Below are 16,243 nucleotides of genomic sequence, written 5' to 3'. Positions count from 1 at the left end.
GGATTAGTCATTTCCTTCAGTTACAGACTAAACTGATAATGCAAGTTATCAAATGTCTTAAATAAACAAACATGGGCATTCAGAATAGGACCCCCATGGTCCTCCAGATATTGCTGAACTAGATTTCTGAGCACCTGTTAGTTTGGGTCACAGCACCTGGGACTGGTAAGAATTGTATTTAGTAATATCAGAAGGCGCGATAGGTAATCTGACCAATTGTTAATCTTTTAAGAAATGTGTAGTAAGCCTATTATTGGTCGAAGCATGGTATCCACACACAAAAGCAAGCCCTGATATGCTAGAAGCTTTCAATGTTTTTCCTAAACTGTTTATCAAAAAGGTATTGTTCCACACTTCCTCTCTCTGAGCCTCTGGGCTAATTCAATCTCCATTACCAGGCTAATAATGCCTCTTGAGAAGATCTAGATTTTGTTTTGGCAGGTGGCTCTTGGCTATGGCCACTGTGTACTGTGACCAATTTGCAATTCAATCCACATTTATTATGCTGTTACTCCACCAACCTCTGGCAGCATTGCAATGATATTGTTGACAATCCACTTAGGTGAACTGTTACATGATATTTCATCATGTGCAGAACTCTCTGGATTCACTCAGTCTAAATTTTCAGGACATTTAATCAAAAAAAGCAAACTAAATTAAAAGGCATGCATTAAGCTCCCTCTGCCTCTAAGTAAATATTGGCTTTGAAAAAGCTGCTATGAAGGGAAGATTAGAAAAACACTGCATGTGTTTCCACTCCCAATTTATCCCACTATCAATTGCTGTTACCAAACTAATTTCTCCCTGTTCCCATGGATTCCAATAAGGCAGGCATGTCAAACTGCCAGCCTGCGGGCCGGATGTGTCACTCCGAAACCACACCCACCCTATTGCCGGCAATGGAGAAAAAGTTCTGATACGTCGCACAACGTCACATGACATCGCTAGTTTGATATGCCTGTAATAAGGCATTTCCTCTCACATAAACCCCTATTATTCCTCAAATATGTGGACAATTAGGGAATGATAACATATCACCAACATGTTATGTACCCAAAGCTTTGATATAATGCCAACTCAGTGGCCTAAAATGCCAAGTAGATTGGCTTTTAAGTTTCTACTGTTGGAATCCATTGGCATCTATTTCATTTGTGAAGTGCCCTAAACATTTCACACCAAGATGTCTACTTGCTTTTAAGTAGCATTGTCATATAATGTATTTGTTGTTGTTATTGTTAATTGCGAAGTCGTGTCCGACCCATCGCGACCCCATGGACAATATTCCTCCAGGTCTTCCTGTCCTCTACCATCTTCTGGAGTCCATTTAAGTTCACACCTACTGCTTCAGTGACTCCATCCAGCCATCTCATTCTCGGTCGTCCCTTTCTTCTATTGCCCTCAATTTTTCCCAGCATCAGGCCCTTCTCCAGTGAGTCTTTCCTTCTCATTAGGTGGCCAAAGTATTTGAGTTTCAACTTCAGGATCTGGCCTTCTAAAGAGCAGTCGGGGTTGATCTCTTCTAGGACTGACCAGTTTGAATCCCTTGCAGTCCAAGGGACTCGCAGGAGTCTTCTCCCGCACCATAGTTCAAAGGCCTCAATTCTTTGGCGCTCAGCCTTTCTCAGTCCAACTTTCACAGCCATACATTACAACTGGGAAAACCATGGCCTGGACTATACGCCCTTTTGTTGGCAGGGTGATGTCTCTGTTTTTTAGTATGCTGTCTAGATTTGCCATAGCTTTCCTCCCCAGGAGCAAGCGTCTTTTAATTTCTTGGCTGCAGTCCCCATCTGAGGTGATCTTTGAGCCCAGAAAAATAAAATCTGTCACTAACTCCATTTCTTCCCCATCTATTTGCCAGGAATTGAGAGGGCCGGATGCCATGATTTTGGTTTTCTTAATGTTGAGTTTCAAGCCAACTTTTGCACTCTCCTTCTTCACCTGCCTCAAGAGGCTCTTTAGTTCCTCTTCACTTTCTGCCATTAGAGTGGTATCATCTGCATATCTTAGGTTGTTGATATTTCTCCCGGCAATCTTAATTCCAACTTTTGATTCATCTAGCCCTGCCTTTCTCATGATGTGCTCTGCATATAAGTTAAATAGGCAGGTCGACAGTATACAGCCTTGCCGGACTCCTTTTCCAATTTTGAACCAATCAGTGGTTCTGTGTCCAGTTCTCACTGTTGCTTCTTGACTCGATCTCCTTTAGATCATTTATTGACTGATGAGACTTTCCTTAACTTGTAGTGTATTTATAATAAGTTATATAATGTATAACTTATTTTAAATACACTACAAGTTAAGGAAAGTCTCATCAGTCAATAAATGATCTAAAGGAGACTGTCACTTTAGAATTTGTGAACATTGGAGAAAATATTCCTATCCTTCAAAGGTTCAAACAAGTTTAGAAGAGAATGGCAACCAACTTGACCATCTGATGTAATTTAAGTAACAAACTGTCTGTGGGGCCTGACTTTTAGTACACCGTCTATTGCATATTAATTTACTAATGTTTGTATACTGTGGCTGGCAGGCAGTCTGGAGGCCTCAGAATGGTTTGAAATTACATTAAACAATCCCACAACGTTGTCAGTTTTTCCCTCTTGCAAGTGATTCATCTTTTATATGCATCACTGTCATGGCAATAAGATTACAAAGCTTGTTTGCAAACTGCAGTATTCCTCAAATTTTCTGTTTCTACAAGTTGTGGTAAGATCTTACAAAAATCAGAAAATTATTTTATCTATTTATAATAGTCTACTCCTACTTTCCACTGAGGAAGGCAGGGTACATTAACCCTATCCCTGCTCACCGCCAGCACTGGAACTGTGCATTATAGCTTTGAAAGTTAAGAACCGTGCTGGAATTACTCATTGATCTTCAGGACTGATTTCAGTTTGGAACTTCAGTCTCCAGCATCCTAGGCTAGCATTCTGAATTGCTATATTATGGTGGTTCATGTCCCAATGAGACAGACTATGATTGGAGCTCTCATGTTTTGTATAAATGGGTTATCTGGTTTGGGCTTCCTGTGTTGAGGGAAGCTTGTTAATGTGATTTGCAAATACTGGTTATATCTTGATGTAGAATATTTATTTATTAAATTTATGTCATTTATCTCACTGTCATGTGACTCTGGGCAGCTTACACCATCATAAAAGGACAATATAAAATAATGAAAGCATTAAAAACAATATTATATTTATATAGCCTACCATCTTTAAACCAACTCAGAACACATTAAAACACTATAATAATAATAATAATAATAATAATAATAATAATAATAATAATAATAATAATAATAATAATAATAATAATAGTAGTAGTAGTAGTAGTAGTAGTAGTAATAATAATAATAATAATAAAGGCAATCAACACCTGGGCAATTCCAGTCATTAGGTACACAGCTGGAATAGTGGACTGGACTCAAGCAGAACTAAAAGCAATGGATAGGCAGACCCGAAAAATAATGACAATGAATCATACCCTTCATCCACACAGTGACATTGATAGACTTTATCTACCAAGGCAAATAGGTGGGCGTGGAATGCTACAAGTACATCAGATGGTTGAAGAAGAAAAAATGGCTTTGGAAGAATATCTGAAGAACAATGATGAAGATGCACTGAAATGAGTATATCAGGAAGGCTTACTAACTACTGGAGAGACCAAACTGGCCTACAGGAAAGACCAAATGAAGAACAGAATAGAGGCATGGGAAGACAAAGCACTACATGGCCAATACATGAAAAAAATAGCTGGGAAAGCAGATAATAAAAAAACCTGGCAATGGCTAAGAGCAGGAAAATTGAAGAAAGAGACCGAGGGACTAATTCTGGCTGCACAAGACCAAGCCTTAAGAACAAATGCATACAAAGTCAAAATTGAGAAGACAGCAACAGACAGTAAGTGCCGCCTATGCAAAGAAGCTGAAGAAACAGTGGACAACTTGGTAAGCTGTTGCAAGAAGATTGCACAAACTGATTACAAGCAGCGGCATGACAAAGTAGCAACAATGGTGCATTGGAAGATCTGCAAAAAATTTCATTTGCCTGTAAGCAAAAACTGGTGGGATCATAAAATAGAGAAAGTCATAGAAAATGATAAAATTAAACTGCTCTGGGACTTCAGAATTCAAACAGACAAGCACCTGCAACATAACACCTCAGACTTAACAATTGTCGATAAGAAAGACAAAAAAAGTCTGGATAGTGGACGTGGCAGTGCCTGGAGACAGCAGAATAGACGGGAAAGAACTGGAAAAGATAACAAAATACAAAGACCTACAAATAGAAAGACTGTGGCAAAAGCAAGCAAGGGTAGTACCAATAGTAATAGGCTCCTTGGGTGCAATCCCAAAACAACTGGAGCACCACTAGAACACCATTGGCACTGACAAATTCGCTATTAGTCAATTGCAAAAGGCGGCCTTACTAGGAACTGCTTCCATCCTGCGATGATATCTGTAATACCATCAAACATTCACATCTGCCTATCCCAGGTCCTGGGTAAGGACTTGATAGGTAGACAAAATGCCAAATCCAGTCTGAACATCTGGCTGACTGTGCGATGATCCATAATAATTTTTTGGAAGGGACCTTGGAGGTAATCTAGTCCAAACCCCTGCTCAGGCAGGAAATCCTATACCATTTCAGACAAATGGCTGTCTAGTCTCTTCTTAAAAACTTCCAGTGTTGGCACATTCATAGCTTCTGGAGGCATGTTATTCCACTGATTAATTGTTCTATCAGAGCTTTCTCCTTAGTTCTAGGTTGCTTCTCTCTTTGATTAGTCCTGCCTTCAGGTACTTTGGAGAATAGCTTGACTCCTTCTTTGTGGCAACCCCTGAGATATTGGAATACTGCTATCATGTCATTCTCTTCATTAGACTAAACATACCCAATTCTAGCAACTGTTCCTTATATGTTTTAGCCTCCAGTCCCCTAATCATCTTTGTTGCTCTTCTCTGTACTCTTTCTAGAGTCTCCACATCTTTTTTACATTGTGGTGACCAAAACTGGATGCAGTATTCCATGTATGGCCTTACCAAGGCATTGTAAAGTGGTATTAACACTTCACGTGATAACCTATATTGTCATTTTTTTCCCCTGTGGGCACAACACATATTAAAAATGAAATTTAGTTGCTTGCTCTCAAAGTGTACACATACATAACACACATTTAAAACATACTATATGTTAAATCAGCGGTTCTCAACCTGTGGGTCATGACCCCATTTGGGGTTGAACGACCATTTCACGGGGGTCACCAAACAATGCGATCCGCCATTTTTTCTCAGCTGGCGGCACCGCGCATGTGCGCCACGCCACACATGGGATCGCGCATGGGGTGGCACCACGCATGCACGTCGCACATGCAGATGCCGCCGCGCATGCATACCGCACATAGGGCGCCACCGCACATGCACGTCGCGCATGGGGATGCCACTGCGCATGCACGCCGCACATGCGTGCCGCATCCTTATGACCGGGGTCGCCGGTATAAAAAGGTTGAGAACCACTGTGTTAAATGATCTTGATTCTATCCCTCTGTTAATGCAGCCTAGCACTGTGTTGGCTTTTTTGGCAGCTGCAACACACTGCTGACTCTTATTTAAGTGATTGTCCACTAGGATTCCAAGATCCCTCTCAAGTTACTGCTACTGAGCAAGGTGCCATCTATACTATATCTGTGCATTTGGGTTTTCTTGCCTTGCCTAAATGTAGAACTTTACTTTTTTCACATTGAATTTTATTTTGTTAGATATGAAGAGACTGGACATATTTATTGAGCATAGGTTTATCACACACACACACACACACACACACACGGCTCTTTTTTGGATACCTTGTAATGTTGACCCCATGGTGACTGACTGGATCAATCCCTGCAATTTTCTTGGCAAGATTTCAGAAGTGGTTTCCATTGCTTGCTTCCCAGGGCTGAGAGAGAGTGACTGGCCCAAGGTCACCCATCTGGCTTCATACCTAAGGTGAGACTACAATTCTCTGGTTTCTAGACTGGTACCTGCCCCAAACTGGCTCTCATCCACCCTATCTAGCTCTTTACAAAGGATGAGTCATATGAAGGGCTTGAAATTGAACAGCATTGCTTTCAGTTCAGTTTGCATCATTTCAAGTTTTTTTTTTTTTTTTTAAAAAGCTCCTTCCAGCTTTAAGGAATGTGGAGATACAATTTATACGGGATGAGATACCGGCACCTGCTTGAGAAGCAAATATCTGCATCCACTGGCTCTTTCAGAAGCGCAGCTGGCTCATCCAGGAACCTTCCAAAGCTAAGTAAATCCTATCAGCTGTCCAAGAGGCCACCAAAGGTCCTGGGCTGGCCTTTTTTTGTGGACAACTCACTTGCCCTTGGCAATGGTGCTTCTTTCAGGCCTCCATTCCCTTCAGTATGAAAGCGGCCAAGTTAATGTTAGATCAGAGAACAAATCATTTCTCTTCATCATTCTCATCTTCGCCTCAGTGGACACCCAGGTCCAGTGACAATCTGCTCGACCAGAGAAGCAAGTCATGTGGGCAAGAAGAAGCTGCCTCCTCCTCCATTGTGTGTGGAAGTCTAAAAAGGGCAAGAGCCAAAAATAAAGGAATTGCACCCCTACCCGTTTAAGGAGAAGAACCCGGGAAAGCAGCTGCAAACAACTGCCGCTGACTTATCCCTGGACCCTCTGGAGTCGTTCCCAATCCCACCCATCACATCTTCCTCGCTGCTTCTTGGCACTTAGATTAGCTTTGCCTTGCAAAGAACAGCTCCTGCTGCTTCCGCGTGCTGTCCCGCCTCCTCCCGACGTCTAGGCTGGCCACAAGGAGAGGCCGCCGGCTGCCACCCAAATAACCCCATCAGCGGACGAGATGGGGCGAATTGGCGAAGCTTTCCTGCTCCCGCAAGCCAGCCCCGGCGATCTCGGCTCCGCAAAGGAGGAGGGGCTTTTCCTAAGCGGCCTTCCTCCTCTAGAGGCCAGCCAGTGGCTCGGGAGGAATGGGGCGGGGCAGCCGGCGGTTTCCCGGCAGTAGGAAGAACAGAGGGCCGAGAAAGCGGCTGGCTGGGCGCGGGGAAGTTCAGTGGGCGGCGGCGGCGGCGGCGGCGGCGCACGATCTGGAGCCTTCGACGCCGCACCCCAGCTAGCTCGGTCGTCTAGGAACGGGGAGTTTAAGACGCTGCGCTGCTCCTGCTGACTGCCGTGGCCGGCGCCGGCCCCTATGGAAGTCGAGATGCCGCAGGTGAGATCCAGCACCTCGCGGGCAGAGCGTCGGTATCGAGGCAGATATTTTCCCAGCGGAGCGGAGTTTTTTTTGGGTGGGGGGGGTGGGGAAGACGGTGTAGCCAGCGAATTTAGTTCTCTGAGTTGGACCCAGAGGTCGCGTTAAGCACAAGAGGTACCGCCCACTCTTCCCCCTCCCCCGCGACTAACTCTAGACTCTCTGGCTTCAGCTAGCTCCGCCCTTCTGTCGTGACGTAAAAATCACGTTGCACCGCGCTGACTCATCGACGCCTCTACCGGTCTCGTCGGCGAGTGGGGGGGGGGGGGAGGTTGGAGGAGTGGGAAAGGCTTTGCGACTGCCCTAGACTTTAGAATAGAATCGAGCTGGAAGGAACCTTGGAGGTCTTCTAGTCCAGCCCCCCCCCACTCAAACAGGAGACCCTATACCATTTCAGACAAGTGGCTATCCAATCGCTTCTTAAAAACCTCCAGTGATGAAGCACTCACAGCTTCTGTGGATGAAGCAGCGTCCCCCTCCAGTCCTTCATTTCTAGCGATACCTGCAGTTGGGATTTTAAGATGTGGTGTACAGCAGTTTTTTTCTCTCCTCCAAATAACTGCAAAAGTGAGGACTGAACAAGGTTGGCTGCGGTTCCAGGAAACTTCGCAGCAAAGCAGAGTTCGTTTTAGAGTTTACACAACTATAGAAATCTGCGTCTTTCATATTGTGATGGACAATTCACGGCTTGTATGGTGACTTGTAGGGCTACTGTTCTCCTGAATCGCTGGCCTGCACCTTAGAGTCCAACTCCTGGGTTGGTACAGCAGGGAAAGTTTTATTGTAAATTCCTGTCCCATGTTACATAATGAACGTTCTGAAGCTTCTGATAGCCAGCTTGTGACTAAAGGGAACTTTGGCTAGATCTAGCTAGATCTAGTAGAGCTCTAACTGTGTCCTAGTTTCAGCCCTGAGGTCCCCCCACCCACCCCAGATGTGGAACTTTCTGGTAAAAGTTGATAGAAACGGCTTGGGCTAAATATCTTTAGGCAATTTGCAATTTCAAAGTCCTTCAAAGAACAGAAAGGGGGAAAGAGTCACCCAAATCTTGGTGACTTTTTTTCTGTCTTGGGTTATGTATGTGCATGATTAAAGGAGGTTTTCCATATGAATGCTTGTGGTGTATTTAACTATAATGGCTTTAATTTGGAAGATCCAGAGTGCCATGTGCGTGAAATTACTATAAAAAAGGAAAGAGCAGGCATTTTGTAAATACTATATATGAGTTTATTTTGCCATTGTGAAATGGATCAAGAACCAGATACACGTCTGTACATGCTCAAAGGCTAGAAATGGATTTAAAATTGTATTTCCCCATGTCGGAATTTACTTGAATGTAAATGTGCTACTTTGCCTTATGTGTACAAATATCCAAAATATTTATTTAAAATACTTTCTAGTGACATGATTAGTTTGAACATAATAAAAAGTATACTCTGCTTTTTTCAGTAAATTTTATAATCCATTGCATGTTTACTCAGATATAAGTCCTATTATGTAACGTCTCCCCAGAAGGGAACCTTAATGCTAATGTCGGAAATAAGGAGAAGTACATGTTTTGGGCATTTAACATAGTTTATTTGAAAGATTTTTGATAAAACTAATCTGAAATAAAACCAATATAGATGGGCCTTATGAAGAAGCAAAAAAAAAAAGCAAAATTCAATTAAAATATTCTAAAAATGTTAATTAAAAAAAAAAAAACAAATATTCACAGCTAGATTCCAGATGTGTATTTCTGCAAAGGGGTGTCTTCTGTTTTTGGAGACCCATGAGAGTCTCTTCATCAGAGGAAGCTCAGAAGAAGAGTTTGTTGTTGCTATTGCTACCAAATTCCTTACGTTGCCACCTCCCACTGTAGACTGATTTAGCTGTCTGGAATACCCTTTCAGAATTTTGGAAAGTTCCAAGGAGGATGAGGAATTGGCAGAAGTCAACTGCCCCCTTTTTTCTATGCACAAAATCTGAAGTCAACCATAGGAATGCTGAAATATCAGATATTAAATCTTGGAGAAGTAAATGGTATTACTTTCTCATCAAAGCGATAAAAGTGTTGCTAACTTGCTTGCCTGGGGAAGATATTTTATAAACACAGGTGCCTCAGTGAAAATGAACTTTCCTTAAATCACCATAGATCTAATCTCTGAACCCTTAAAAGTGTATTTTATGCCAGTTGTCAAGCATCAAATATACAAATTAGTAGAACTGTCATTAAAAAAAACTCCCCATAAGTCTTGAGAAATTTTGCCTTAAATTCTGAGATTCTCTTATGAATACACATTCAAAATGCCAATTACTTGTTTGTCCTCAATAACCATATTCTTAAAAGTTTGCATGCAATGTGGAACATGTCTGTTAAACCTGTGTTTAAAGAATAGTATTAAGTCTAAAACTGAATATATCTCATATCTCCAGAATCAGATAAACTGCAAATAGGTATATAATGCTCAGGAAGGAACAGAAGAATTTTTTTTTACATCATTCTTACCGTATTTCCCCAGATTGAGGTCTTTTTAAAAGGATAGGGTAATTTTTTCTATCTCCTGTATTCTCAAGAATGGGAACAAGCAATGCTATAGTTAGATTTTTCTAGTTTGCTTGAATACAAGGCTGATATACATGTAAATGATGTAGGTTTTCCTGCCTGAGCAGGGGGTGGACTCCAAAGACCTCCAAAGTCCCTTCCTTTTCTGTTATTCTGTACTTTTACAATCTATAAAGGAGAATTTGGTCTGTCACTGATTTACACTTTAAAGAGTAGTATGGGATACATAGATTATAATAAAATTCTATTGGTATTTCTCCATTACCACCCGGTTGTGCATCTGGTCTCTTAAGACTTGGCCTCCTGGATCTTCAATTTTATGGTATTGTTAATTATCTACTTACCTCTAAGTACAACAATTGCTACTCTCAATTGTTCTGTGGGAAGCCAAGTATGGTGATAAATAAGGAGAGATAGTTTACAATTAATAGCTTTGCTATTTCAGTATATTAATATTATGCACACAGAAAGATAACAGTATCTACTAGGTAAGGGAGTAGCCATGATGTGTTTAGGTAAATATGTAAATATGTATTTAGGTAAATATGGTTATGATTTGCAATATTGGATTGACTTGGAAAAGACATGTAGCAAAAGCGGTCAGCTTTACTGAGGTATATCAAGGTTTTCAGTGAAATTGAAGATCTCAGTGGTTGTTCCCACCTGCCTCAATTCAGGAGTAGTACCTACCAGTGCTGTTTACAGATTGCCCTTTTTGTGCTAACAACTCTTGAGCAGACTTGTGTAGCTCAGAAATTTGGTCTTGCTGGAAGTAGAACCTATACCACAACTTTGCGTGTTGGATGGGGAAATTGGAAAAACAGAAAACCATTTCTGTATTGCTACCAGTTCCCCCTCCCCCCTTGAATGTGTGTCCATGAAGTCACCAAAAATCAACTTAAAAGAGACTTAACTTTTGTGGAAAATAAAACATCTTTTTAAGCTTGTACTTGTATTAACTGAACGAGGCAAATAACTTGCCTGATTAATTTGTAATGAGGCCCTTGCAGTTTTGAGAGTCATTATTTTATCCATGCTGTGGATATTTGTTCTGGCATTCAGAAAAGTAATAAATACCAAAGGAGAGGCTTTTCTTTCTATGGCAATTTTATTAAACAGAAGATTCTGATATGAAGTTGATCCTCTAGGGCAAGACAAGCTGAGTCATATGGATTTATACATTCATTTTTGGACTCTTATAAAAGGCAGTTGCCAGGAGTCAACATTGACTTGAAGGCGTACAAAAAAACCAAGTTATGCCCAGTTTGTAGATGCTTTGTGCAGAGCAAAAATAAAGCTGTATCTTAAGACTGAAGAACTATTTGATTGCATCACAGTGTTTCATTGGTCTAGCAGGTAAATAAAATTGTGGACCAGCGCCGGTCCACAGCATGCCAGAACCCAGTCTGCACAAACAAGCAAAGCCCCATCCGTGGGATGCAGGCAGCACACGAAACCACGCACCCTCTGCTCTGCGGAAAAACCTCTCTCCACAGAACTGGTCTCTGGTGCCCAAAAGGTTGGGGGCCGCTGCTGTATAGAGAAAAGAAATGACATGAATTTTGGCCCTGAAAACAGGACTATATACTGGGTGAGCAGAATATTACTACTGTGACTTTAAACTATAGTGGCTACGTTCACACTTTATGCTGAATTGAAAAAGGTTTGTTTGGCTTTGGCTGAACATATCCAAGGTTAGTATTTATCAGATACTTTATACAAAATTGTATCAACCATGGTTTGTTGAATAGAGGGAATTGCCCATTGTGCTAAGCTATATATATACCTTTGACAATATACTAATTACATTTGCAAGCAGCCAAATCATTGTGGGTTTAGGCCCAACCTAATATTCAAACCTGAAACAAGAGTAAAATTGTGGCTAAGGTAGAGGGATGCAAAATGTTCTCTCAATCTGCAATGTCTCTTGTTCTGCTTTTCCCACCATCTGTGAACAGATCTGGAGAACTAGTGAGGTATCAGAAAATTGGGGAAGAATAAACTCAATATCAAAAAAGGAAGGGGGGGGGAATACAGAACTACAAATTATTTAAAATCTATATTGAGCAAGGTGCTAGAAGAGATTGTCAAGCAGCATGTCTATGTACACTTAGGGAGAAAATGCCATCAATACTGTTAGACTAATTCAGTGATGGCGAACCTTTTAAAGATCGAGTGCCCAAAAACTGCCCCCCTGTCTCCGCTCCGCCCTGCCCACTGGGCCACCCACCACCTCCATGGCCCGCCACAGATCACCCAGGCAGCCCAGCAGCATCATGGCGGCCACGCCCTCCTCCGTGCCCCGCAGCATCATCTGCGTACAACGGGGCACAAGGGTGGAGTCTTGTCCCTGCTGCCCAGCTACCATATCCTTGGCTGCGCTGCTTCATGTGGGCCATGCCCAGGGGCGACTCTCCTCTGGGGAGGGTGCTGCTGGTGAGGAGGGGGCTGTGGGAGGAGGCGGGGCTGGGGAGACGGTGTGTGGGCCCACAGAGAGGGCTCCAAGTGCCACCTCTAGCACCCGTGCCATAGGTTCGCCACCACTGGGCTAATCTCTTTTTATGACAGAATAACTAATTTGGTAGACAAATTAGAATGCAATGGAGGTATTATAACTTGATCATAGTAAAACATGGGACAGATTTTTCCATGATACCTTTGTGGGTATAATGGATAAATGTGAAGTAAAACCTGTTTCGATCTGATGAATTTTCATCTGGTTTGATATCTGCCCCAAAGAGACTTTGTAAATAGATGTACATCATCCAGAAACTAAAATATTGAATTGTGAGTTGACATATTTAGAAATGATCCAGATGATGGAATAAAAATAAAACTTCTCAAATGGACTGATGACACTAAGATAGTCATTAGCTAATACTTTAGATGATAAACTAGGTATTGACTAATAGAGGACAAAAATCACAGTTTGAAATTACCTCAGAAATTTGAACATTGGACTAAAAGCCAATGAAGATATTAGCTGTGAGGAAGGTAAGGGTTTGCATCTAGGCAAGAAAAACTAAATACATAGCTATAGGGTTTGGGAATTGTGGCTTGGTGGTTATATATGTGGGAAGGATCCTTACAAATTAGCTGAGTCTGGGCAAGCGGTAGGATACAGCAGGTACAAAACTGAGCTTTAGTAATAGAAGCATTGTGCCCAGATTGCAGAATGTAATTGTTGTAATCTATGCTCTATGTGGTTAGAACTCTGTGTGGTTAGAACACACTTGAAATACTGTAGTTCAAGGCATTGTACTTTGAAAGAAAGAGACTGGTTGGTGCACTGGAGAACTATCAGAATGGAAAGTGGTTTGGAAACCAACTCTGTGAGAAATAGCTAAGGGAGCTCAATAAGAAAAGGCATAGTGGAGACAAGCTGCAGTCTACAATTAATTAAAAAGGTGCTAGATGCAAGAGGAGATTAAATCTGTTCTTTGTTGAAACTAAGAGCAAAATAATGGATTAACAGATTAAATTTAGAAGAAAGAGTCAAGCTGATTAAGAGGAGAGAGGGCAAGAACTGTAAGCAGTGAAGTAGTTTATTTTGCTTTATTTTATTTTTTCAAAAGTATAAAGCTGCCCATCTTGCAAGAAGCGATTTTGGGTGGCTATATAACAGATCAGAACACTTAGATGAGGAAAAATGGCAGGTTTTCAAAGTAGATTGGGATGTCTACTTCTCTGAGAAAACATACAGGTATCCTCACTTACAGATTGTTCGTTCAGTGACCATTTGAAGTAAGGACAATGCTGAAAAATAGGCCAGAACTGATGCCTTAGGCATGGTTTCAATTCACCACTGTGTCACTTAGTGACCAAGTTGCTGGTCCCAATTGTGGTCTGTAAGAGAGCACTTACCTGTAGTGTGTTCCTTCACTGCAGTAGCTTGACTGGATGGCCTATAAATCCCTTCCAATTCATACATTCCTTGATTCTGTGGGTATGATTTAATGAATGGCACAGAAGTTTTTATAATAGCACAATTCTGAATTTTAAAAGTGACAGTTGTTAGTCGTGGCTTGCCTAAAATGGCCCTTTTTTGTTCTTTAGCGTGCAAACTTTGTGTTCGGAATACCAGAACAATATTGAGTTGTGCAATAATTCCCCCCCCCCCACAGCTTTGTTCTTGGAATGTGCCTTTTCAAATACTGCTCTCAAAGAGAGGTATGCTGGTTACCAAGAGTAAAAGATTGCAGTTGTAATCTATAGATATTTTGAACTGACTTTTGCATTGAAGATATTATTTTGCCTAATAAACTTGGCCCTTTTATGACTTGTGGACTTCAACTCCCAGAATTCCTCAGCCAGAGTGCCTTTTGCTATCAGAAAACAAACAGACTAGAGGAAATGAAAATTTTTCTTCTTAAAGGAACAGTTTTTTTTTTTAAAAAATGAGTTTTTGTATAATTAAAATATTTTTATATAAAAATACATAATACAAAATATTCAATTATCAATCACTTCTAAGTCCCACTTAGATTTTGTGGTAAAATTTTTGTTTTTATTTAGCAAAAGATGACTGGATGAAATTTAGGTAACATAAGATGATGCAATGGGTCCAGTCACAAAGTAATTATTGTTGGAGGGCAGAAAATGAATGTTATTGTCATGTGTCAGTTCTCAAAACATTGAGAGTACCCCTCTTGCTCTTAATGGTGGCTCTCTTATTCAGAGACAAACTGCAGAATGAATAGGCAGAGAAAAAAGAAAGAAAAGGAATGGGAGTGGAAGGTAGGAAAAGGAGGGGAGGGGAGGGGAGGAGGGAGACAGAGAGAGGAAAGAGAAAGAAAAGAAAAGAGAAAGAAAGAAAAAGAAAGAAAATAAAAAAATGGGGATATATATTTCCTGTTTATTCAAGTGTCAGATTATTGGAGAAAATTATTCCCTTTTCCATCAGAAAGATCTCAATTGCAACTTTATTCAACTATACAGACAATCCTCATATAGTGACTGCCTTGTACAGAAACTGTTTGTACTGACAACAGTGACAAAAAGTAACCTTGTGACCAGTGGTGGGATTCAGCCAGTTTGCACCAGTTTGGTAGAGCTGGTAGCTAATTTTTTGTTGCCCAGGCCCAGAATGGATTTCCAGAAGCGGCATCCACACAGAGAACCAATTGTTCACATATTTGAATCCCACCACTGCTTATGACTTGCATTTATGATCTCCACATAAAGCTGTAAATCAGAGGTAATCTGAAGAAAGATTGCAAGAACAGTTGTGGTTTAACTTGGCAACTGTTTCACTTAATGACTATTGTTGCTGGTCCCAATTGTAGTTGCTCAAAGAAGATTACCTGTACAATGACAATGATTGCAGATAATGTCTCATTTTGTTACAAAAGGAAGATACAGAACGTTATGTATTCAGTGTGGTTTATTTTTTGTGGTTTCCAGTGGGTGAGCCTGTGCAGTTCTCGACATTTTGAATTTATCTGCTGGAAGGCCAGTGTGGGCTAGTCTTAAACTGGTTTTGAGAATTTGGGGAATGAAAATAAGGGCAACATTGGAAAAGATTGGAAATTAAAAAAAAAATACAGAATTATAAACCCTACACAAAGAAAAGCCCCAAATAAACCCTCAACCATTGTGAGAACTGGGTGATTTGGAATGAGGTAGCAGCGGCAGTATAAGGGGCTTCTTGATATATTTTCGCCCCACAGCTTCTCAGCCCAATTTGTTCTCCACCCATGGGCTTTCAGATACAGGCTTGCAAGAGTGGAAGAAGCTGGAGAGAAGAGAGTGGAGAAATTTTCCCTTTGCCTTCCTGTTGTGCAAACCTACCCCTACTCTTTGTACATTGGACTATGACTTGCTTGCTTAACTCTGCTGCCTTGCTTGGTTCACAGAACACATTAGTCCATAAACTCCAAAGGTGGGTTCAGGCAACACATGTTAGGGCTATGTCAAAAACTATGGCTAGGTAGCATGTGTGAACCTAGAAGGTTTAATATTTACCTGGAAGGAAGAAGGTTTGTAGTTAAGTAATTACCCACCAAGACAAGGAAGTTGGTGTTGAAAATTAGGGAGTGGTCAGGAGATCCAATCATGTAAACAAGCGTCTGGAAAGAAAGCAAAGATGCTGCTGTTGTGGCTTCAGAGGGGAACAAGGTTGAATGTGCTGGCCCTTCCGTTTTTGTTTTTTGTTTTATTTATTTTTGTCAGTCTCAACTTGGAGAAGGTGCGTGCCTGAAGTAGAGAGCTGCTTTACTTGTGGAGACTTGGAGGTGCTCCATTAAAAAAGATCAGATGGGAATGACGGGAGAGTTAGCCCACGTGCAGAATAGGACTAGAACAGGGGTAGGCAACCTTGGCTCTTTTATGACTCGTGGACTTCAACTCACAGAATTCTTGAGCCAGCCACACTGAGGGGAAAGGGAGAGGTTTCCAAGCTGAGCCATGCTGGCTC

The 16,243-nt window shown here is 41.3% G+C and overlaps 1 protein-coding gene across 1 annotated transcript in view; it reads left to right on the top strand.

Annotated features, from left to right (window-relative positions):
- The first annotated feature begins 7,054 nt into the window (after positions 1 to 7,054).
- The window catches only part of NFE2L2 (nuclear factor, erythroid 2 like 2), a 30,250-nt gene continuing 21,061 nt past the window's right edge, over positions 7,055 to 16,243 (top strand). The window contains exon 1 of the mRNA XM_039339341.1: positions 7,055 to 7,244. Within this exon, the coding sequence (XP_039195275.1) occupies positions 7,224 to 7,244 (21 nt within the window). The 5' untranslated portion in view covers positions 7,055 to 7,223. The remainder of the gene's footprint in view (positions 7,245 to 16,243) is intronic.

This window comes from Crotalus tigris, unplaced genomic scaffold (assembly GCF_016545835.1).
Source record: "Crotalus tigris isolate CLP2741 ecotype Arizona unplaced genomic scaffold, ASM1654583v1 scf7180000017733.2605024, whole genome shotgun sequence".
Taxonomy (NCBI): Eukaryota; Metazoa; Chordata; class Lepidosauria; order Squamata; family Viperidae; genus Crotalus; species Crotalus tigris.
The sequence above is the reverse complement of the archived record's forward strand: the minus strand, read 5'-3'. Positions and strand labels throughout refer to the sequence as shown.